We start from the raw sequence: 8,992 nt of genomic DNA on the forward strand, positions 1-8,992 counted from the left end.
CTGTACAGTAGCTGTGCTGTTTAACACAAGCGTTAATAGGCCCAATGATAATCTTGACTTCAGGTGAGGAACACTCACACCTTCAATCGACGTGCTTTCACATTCCCAAAAAAAAAAACACATCCTTCTTTCTCTGAGTCTAATTAACAAATGCTGTTTTTTTTTTCTTTTACAAAAACACACAACTGTTAATGAGTTATGTCTTCGGCAACCAAGTTAAAAAATAAATTTGACTGTGCTAAAGTCAGGAGGGTTGTTAACTGTACGTAATATGCATAAACTCTTGTTTCTCTCACTTCCTGAGTTGAAGCATTGATCACACTTGGTTTTAAAATGCGTTTCAGGGATCCGAACAGAAGTGGACAGCCAAGACCCCCCAACTCGTCCTAAAATGGTTAAGCTATAGTGTCATACACTGTCACCAAAACAACAACCACGTCCTGCGTTGATGAGATATTTTCCTGTTACATCCTTGTCAGGGTTTAGGACATACAACGTTAACCCTACAAAAGATATGTGCTCAAATGCGTCCTAGACCATCTCGACATGTGGTTTGAGTGATCTGACCACAATGTGGCCTTTTGGTCATTTCCTCTTGTATTTAGCACTGTCCACTTGGGATCCATTCGCCCTAGACGCATTTCAAAACCAAGTGTAAAAAGGGTGAAACATACCGTAAAGGCTATTTATGCTCAACTTTAGATACGGACGGAGACTTCTGTCCATACTCTGTGCTGGTTTTGTCCGTTTTTGTGCATGTTTTGTGAAAGCTTACAGAGACGGACAAAACGGAGCACTACCACTGGGAATTGGTGGGGAATTACAAACCTTTTGAGGAGAGGCTGGACGAATTGGTCAGAAGATTAAAACATCTATCCTTACTTCGTCTGGGCACATGGACAAAACCTAACTACAGAACAGGTGGGAGGAGATTGGATGGGACTTAAATGTGAGCTGGACAGTAACAAAGGTCCGAGCGAGAACAATTTTCTCGAGCCTCCTCTAGTGAATGTGGAAGTATGTGGGTAGTGACGGTTACATCGTTTGAAATAGATGTATTTGTTTTTGTAAGGGAGCATAAATGAGCCTTAAGTGTTACAGGAAAAGAGGGACAAGCAGCAGGTAAAGATAACATCGGACCACCAATCACGTAGAGTGAGTAGGGCCCTGGGTGGACATCCATTGGACGAGAGCAGTTGCTGAGAGAATGGAGCCAGGGTCACGTGTCAAAAAAGGTCATGCGCCTCCATAAATTCAGAGAGGCACACCGTCTGCATCTCTCTCTCTCTCTCTCTCTCTCTCTCTCTCTCTCTCTCTCTCTCTCTCTCTCTCTCTCTCTCTCTCTCTGCTTTTATGGGCTCAGTTAATTTGATCTTTTAATCAAAAGTGCCCCCGAGGACAGATCCAAGTTCAGATGTTCAGGATGATTTAAAAGGTTTCAGTTAGAATGCTAAATGGGTAAAGCCGATCCTGGAATTGCACCCGGGGGACACTTTTGAATGTTTATGTTCATTTTGCGTTACCTTGTAACACACGAACACGACTCCCAACAAAGATGGGATAGAAGTGTGATGCCTCACTCTGTAGCTAAAACAGAGAGCTCAACACACAGGGTGAAAAGAGGAGCTGCAGCAATCGAGTAGGCCACAACAAAAAATATGGTATTTTTTGAAAATGAAACCATGTAAACCTATTCGGTTACAATCTCTAAATACAATTGTGAACCTGAAAATGAGAATAATACGAGCACTTTAAAGTATTCAGTAAAACTTCATTTTACAGGCCTAGAATGTACTCATAACTTCCTTATCATTTCTAGAAACGTTTCTGGAAATACTAAATGTTATTTGGAACTTATTTTAGGAAAAATAGAGACAGAGTTTGGGACTAGTTTAGTTTAAGACTGTCCTCCCAAGAAGAACAAATTAGGTTACTGTTAAGGTGACAAAGCCCTTTAGTGACTCTTTAATCCATTTGGCAAAAAGTGGAAGTCAGGTTGAATTACTACAGCGGCAAAGTTCACATTGAGAGGAGTCCAGGTGGATAGATGGGTCAAGAAGACTATTAATCGTTTCCTGTTTGAACAGTCAACCATTTGTTTCTCTTAGCCATGACCACGGTGTTTCCCTAATCTTAACCAAGTAGTTGCAGTAGCTTCAGTAGCATTTTAACCATGACAATTGCTTGTTTATTTACTTTTTTTGTCTGTTTTAATTCATTTGTAATGTTTTTACATACATATGCCTTATGGCCCCTGTTATACTTGCTTTGTTACTTTGCCTATCGACAAACTGCCCATTGTTCAGCTTTACCTGCTACTCATAGACTAAAAACACTCAAATGGATATGATTATTTAATTATAATTAATGCCAAATGGCATAGTTCTTTCTAAGAACCTTCCTAGAGAATTATTAGGAAATGATTAGGAATTTATGGACCCGTAAAATCAGAGAATATTAAATATTCTATCCCTGACTGGGAAGTACTGCACTAAAATAGTAACATATCTATCCATTCCGTCCATAAAATATACTCTATTCATAGAACGTATAGTTTAATTTCACAGTCATTACTTATTCAGTATATTCTCCATTTATGATCAGAGCACCACCAGATAAGTGTCTCAAACTCCTTCAATCTCATGTTGTACATACATCATTTTACCAGTGAGGTTACCAGCAGTCTTGCACTGTTATATCAGTCAGTAGTAGTACATTGTAGTATATCCACATATCACACACATTGTAGTATATCCACATATCACACACATTTGATATATACCCAACATAAGTATAGGCAGGATATATCACTTTTTATCAACCAGACCAGTTCATTTCACATTGAAAACACTCTCAAACGTTCTCTCGGATGCTTTGGTGGAAGCAATCTAACCCCTTTAATCACTCTGGTTATATTGCTGTCATAAACTTCTCTGTTGTCTGTTATATTTGTATTTTATTTAATTGCTTCATCTGACAGTTTGTCTGATGGCTCGAGCTGCTTTCAAGTTGTGTCTTTGCATTGTTATCCTCCTTTTCTTCTACGTCCCTTTATCTATTTGTTGTGAGGCACTTTGTCACTTTTGTTTGCTACATAAATAAAGTTATTACTGTGATCATTATCATACTCAATGTCCAGAAATCTTCAAGGCTATATCTCTGCAAAAAAAGAATTATCACGTTCATAAGCAATAATGAAACCATCTGCTGTGAGTAAACCTTTGATCTAAACCACCAATGATGGCCGTCACCAGAGCAGTCCCAGGCTTCTGGGAGCAACACGTTCAGTCTGTCACACTCAGTAACAGATGTACAAGTTACAAAGTGGTTGACACAAAACAAGCAAAGAAACGAAAAGCACAAGCAGGCTAGGAAATAGTGTGTTGTGTTCCTTACCATCCCTAGGCTCATTGTTTGCTGAATGAAAAGAAACAGTTGGTACATGGAACTTAGTAGTGTGGACAATGAAGGGTTAAAATACTTCCTACAGTGACGCTGATCACCTCAGACTGTGTGTTTGTGTGTGTGTGGGCCTGTGTGTGTGTGTGTGTGTGTGTGTGTGTGTGTGTGTGTGTCATAAGAATAAATTGGTCAAATGCAATGAACAATTAATTGGTCAAAATGCCATCCCATGCCATCGTTTGACCAAAAAAATATTTAAAAAATGCAGTCTACTTATTTGATAAACGGACCATAATTGATATTAAAGATACATTGTGTAAGAATTTCTCCCATCTAGCGTAAAATTGTATATGACAACAGATTAGGTCTACCCCTCCCATCCGAGCGCGTTTTAAAGTGTCTATATTGTGAAAGAAAAACTCACTTTTCTGGGATTTGGGTGTTTTTGTGTCTCTGGTGCTTCCACACATATGCCACTTGGGGGGAAAAAAACATCCATGCTGTTTTGAGTGAGATACAGGTTATGGATGTCCTCTGCCTTCAGTCTCTAGGTAAGATGTTCAAAATCTCCATGGCTTTCTACATCACTTGCCGAGATGAGGTGGCTAACCGTAGCACATGCTAGCGCTAGATACTAGCCGTTCTCCTCGTACAACCTCAAATACAATATTGAATCTGAAATGAGATAATATGGGCACTTTAACTCTACAATGGCCAAATGTAAAATTAGCATCGTTCCTTCCCGTGTGATAATAGTTTTACATTATTTGGTTTTGAACATCAGCTATCAGGTTCCCAAACATATGCAAGCTAATGTTAATTGTATAGTAACAATAAGAATCAGTGCTATTGTTATTCTGTAAATTGTACAAGATTAAAAGTGTTTTAATGTTTAATCTTTACAGCGGTAAAAGAGAAGCAACTGAGGTTTGTGTTTTTAATATATTTCCTGAGCGTAATGCAATGAGCTCTTAGTATCTCCATCGTTTACACGCTGCTGTTTAGCTGTTGCTGGTCTGTGTTACATGACCTGAGCCAGGGAAATCCCGCCCACATATGATTATGTTTGTTGTTACAAGGTAGACAATCTTTTCAACAAAAAAAAGCGTTTGTACAATCATGCCATATTTAGCCAAATTTACAAATAGGCAGAATTACCTTGAGAGGAGAAGACAAGCAGCCTTTGGCGTCCTTTTAAAGCCTTGCTCATGCGACTCTTTCCATCTCGGAAAAGCTACTTCAATATTACTTTGGTCTTGTTGCCTTGCCTGGCGTTGTCATTTTAATTATCTTTTAACTTCCTTGGCGACTCCGTCACATGTCAGAGAATAGGCGTGATGCTCCAGCTGCAACCAGCTTTCAAATTGCCGGCCAGTCACTCCGTTAACTTTCCCCTCTCTGGCTTTCGCCACGCGGCCACTGAGCGTGAACGTGTGAAACGCTGAGGTATGTCCTTCTTTTGGCTAACGTATTTAAAGATATAGAAACTTACGAGCGAGTAGCTCGAATTTATTCTGAATGATGTTCTCCGCTTACGAGAATACTTGATTAGTTGGTGGAAGTAGAATAACACATGAATGAGCACATACTGGTGAAAGAACAAAGAGGTTTTTGCTAAGAATCAACACAAAAGTTCTCAAAGGAGCTTTATGTTTAAAATGTAGTGTGTTATTTTACATTTTTTTAATTGTATTTACTGTATGTAAATTGATTATTTAATGTATTATAATGTATATTTTTCCCCTTATTATTTCCCAAAACTTATTCATTTGTGCATGGATTTGTTTTAATACATTTTGGCGCATCAGATCCTCCGTACATTAGAGCCATTATGGTCCCACGTCATAAGAATCATAAGTTTCAAAATACCCATTATTAACGGATTGTTCATTCGACACGTCTGTAAATTCTCATACTGTAAGTTTCCTAAGAGTTACCTGGAAAGAATTATAAAATTGGTACTAATACTTACCTTGCACGGCAGCTAAATTATCGCGATATAACGAGATACGCCGAGATCATAGGATCACGTATTTATATAAATCCATCTTGTCCATCTGAGTGAAGGAGTTCAAATACCTTGGGGTCTTGTTTGCGAGTGAGGGGACAACGGAGCGGGAGATTGGTCGGAGAATCGGAGCAGCAGGTGCGGTACTATATTTAATTTATCGCCCCGTTGTGACGAAAAGGGAGCTGAGCCAGAAGGCAAAGCTCTCGACCTACCGGTCAGTGTGTTCTCCCTCACCTATGGTCATGAAGGCTGGGTCAGAACGAAAGAACGAGACCCAGGGTACAAGCGTCCGAAATGGGTTCCGCCAAGAGGGTGGCTGGCGTCTCCCTTAGAGATAGGGTGAGAAGCTCAGTCATCCGTCCTTCATGTCAAAAGGAGCCAGTTGAGGTGGTTCGGGCAACTGGTAAGGATAACTCCTGGGCGCCTCCCTGGGAGGGTGTTCCAGGCACGTCCAGCTGGGAGGAGGCCTCGGGGAAGACCCAGGACTAGTGGAGGGATTATATCTTATTTCAAGTTGGTCCTGGTGATGTGGCTCCGAAAAGTAAGTTTGTGTCCCCTGCTGGAGCTGCTCCCCCGCGACCCAACACCGCATAAGCAGACAAGATGGATGGAGGATGGATGGAGGATGATGGTGGATGGCTCTTGCCAAGCTCCCACCTAATGTGTTTGTTTCTGAACAACCAGCGGACCACACCAATCAGCGTCCGGTGGGACTGGCTGCTACGGGTGGTTTACAAGCTGATTGTTGAACAACAATGGTGGATGTGATGGATGGACGGTTGATCCATTCAACCTGACAGGATCTTTTGAAAGTGCCTGCCCTTCCCCAAACACTTTCCGATGACGCTCTAAGAAGGTTCAGTGTTAGCAGAGCTCTGGCATGTCAGATCAATTAATTTCAGGGAAATTAGACAAATCTCTTTAGTTCAATCATTATATACTGATGTGTCAGAATAAAGTTAAAGTCAGATTTAATGTCATGATTAAAGAGTCGTCTTTCAAGACAAGTTTTAATAAAGATGGTTTTTCACTAAAGGGAAAATGTGGGCAAAACATGCACCATAAATAATAGTTGTTTAAAACAGCGGTGTTTGTCCTCCAGTGCTAACTCGTTGTCTCACTGTGATGAGCAACTTTTATAAATGCCCTTTGTTGTAACTAGAATTGGCCAAAAGCCATGATCTGTAGTCAGCACCACGGTTTATATGAAGAAAGCTAACACTGCTAACAAGACACTTTTACAATGATAGCTAAAGGACAAAGTGAAAATTAGACATTAACTGTGGGTAAGTGAAATTCAAGAATACCCAAGCTAAAACAGGAAAGTCAAATACCACAAATACAGTACATCATACATCATACAGTGCATACATACTGTACTTGCACACAGTGTGATGCTTACAACACAATTAAACACCTTCATTTTGCTCCTATACCACCTAATTTAATTATCATCTTGTTGCTCAAAATAACTCATAACATATCCTGAGCGCTAACAAAAGAATATCGGACAAGGGGGATGTGTGTGTGGGGTTGTGCACACACACACACACACACACACACACACACACACACACACACACTTACACACAGACAATCAAGACAAAGCAAAGCGCTTACCTACAGCAGACTGGACATCTGTTAATGAAGAATAGGCATAGGTTAAGCAGATTAGAGGACCAAATGAGAGGAAATATAGATATAATGTAATGTAAGTATTTCATACATATTCAGACTGAACACACACAACTCTGACAGGAAAAGGCTTAGCAATGGTTCTGTAAATTATATTGGTCATTTTAGAGATAAATCAATGTGTCTAATGTGTCTTAGCAGAGGAGTGTGCATACACACAAACACACACACACACAATTATCCAGACAGGACAGTGCAAATCAGGCCAAACAACATAATGACCTCCTGAAATCACTCCAATCTAATGAAGTGGTTTTCCTGTTACACGTATACTCAAATGCGAATTACGTTTTTTTTAATGCAGATTTACTGTTCTGTTAAGATATGAGTAATTTATAATCCCTAACCTTGTTTGTATTTTGGCTTTTGTCCACTGTTTATTGATATTTTTATCCTTGTACCTTGTACCTATTGATATTTTAGATTTCCTACTTTGTACTGCAACTGCTGCACAACACGTTCCCTCGGGACAAAGACAGTTCCTATCTTGTGTTTTCTCTAGACTGCTGCACCGAGTGCAGTTTGTTCCTGGTATTTGATACTTGTTCTGGGACCCCGTGTCAGGCTAGATCCAAATTATATACAGGTAATTGGGTAGGGTCACATTGTATTGCCACAGTTCAGTTAATCTTTTGGCTTTAATATTGTAGCATTCTATTCACACTATCCTCCCTTCTACAAGTTCACTAAAGAAGAAGAAAGTGTGAGATTTTATGGACTCACATGTTCAGGTAAGTTTCCTCTGGTCCATTACATATAACCCAAAATGTAGCTAATTTACACTTGTATACTAATATAGAAACCCGCCAACACCATGATCTGCCGTGTAGCCCTGTGATTGGTGGTCAAGTAGCTCTTATCGTTTAAGCCAACACTTACACTGTATCATAAACGTCTTGCTCTGGTATATAAATGTTAAATGGCTGCATTTTTATAGCGCTTTTATCCAAAGAATAATTTGCTTTACACTCGCCCATTAACACTCACCCACCAATGGCAACAAGCCATCATGAAAGGTGCTGGCTGACCATCTGTCTTGCCCAAGGAGACTTTAACATGTGGACAAGAGGAGCTGGCAATCGAACCGCCAACCCTGTGTGTATATCACTGTGAGCTAATGTCTGTGATATTTATTTTACGCGTCCAGGGCTACCAGTAACTAGACGGCAGAACATTTAGATTTGATCAGAGGGAGATTATGGCAGCAGGTTACCCTAACCCTAACGCAGTGGACACAACACAGTGGAGGATTAAGGGGACATATTAGCTGTTTAGGACTTCATTGGACTATGACATGGGCTGTGAATACACCACAGCAGGTTAAACAAAAGGCCAGGGTGTTAAAAGCAAACTAAAGTTATGTCAGCCATATTCTTTCAAGTCAAATGTTATTGATTGTTGTTGTTTTTTTAGGATATTACTATTGGCCAGTGTTCCCCTTCCTTCAAAGAAAGGGACTGCGCAAAGCAATGTTAGTATAATTCAATGCTCTGCCTCGTCACTGCACCTGCACACTCACACACTCTCAGCGAGCCACTTAAAGTTTGTGCAATAACTCATCTTGAATGGAAGCGCCTGCTCATACACTAAAATACATACACACACATAGAAGTGTGTGTTCATCTTTCTTGCACGTACCATATTGCTATTGCTCCATAATATGAAGTGGCATTTAATCCAACAAGGTGAACTGAAATTGTACACAAATAGGCTCTAAATGTACAACAAAGTATGTTTTACTCTCTCTCAGGGGACTCATTACTTATTACTGAATGCGTGCCACTGGTGGAGGAAATCTCCATAAACATGCTCTGTATCCTATGGAAGCGTGCACTGTTGTTTTATATATATATATATATATATATATATATATATATATATATA

General features: G+C 39.9%; 1 protein-coding gene across 11 annotated transcripts in view; it reads right to left on the reverse strand.

Moving 5' to 3' along the window:
* mybpc2a (myosin binding protein Ca) overlaps positions 1-8,992 on the reverse strand; it is a 68,353-nt gene that overhangs the window by 38,924 nt on the left and 20,437 nt on the right. For 3 of the 11 annotated variants that reach the window (XM_032537629.1, XM_032537631.1, XM_032537627.1), the window contains 2 exons: positions 7,034-7,051; positions 3,397-3,417 (listed from right to left, as the gene is read on the reverse strand). The exons of 5 other annotated variants lie outside the window; for them this stretch is intronic. In XM_032537629.1, the coding sequence (XP_032393520.1) occupies positions 3,397-3,417; positions 7,034-7,051 (39 nt within the window). The remainder of the gene's footprint in view (positions 1-3,396; positions 3,418-7,033; positions 7,052-8,992) is intronic. 3 more of the 11 variants (XM_032537635.1, XM_032537632.1, XM_032537630.1) reach the window with 1 other exon arrangement.

This window comes from Etheostoma spectabile, chromosome 15 (assembly GCF_008692095.1).
Source record: "Etheostoma spectabile isolate EspeVRDwgs_2016 chromosome 15, UIUC_Espe_1.0, whole genome shotgun sequence".
Taxonomy (NCBI): Eukaryota; Metazoa; Chordata; class Actinopteri; order Perciformes; family Percidae; genus Etheostoma; species Etheostoma spectabile.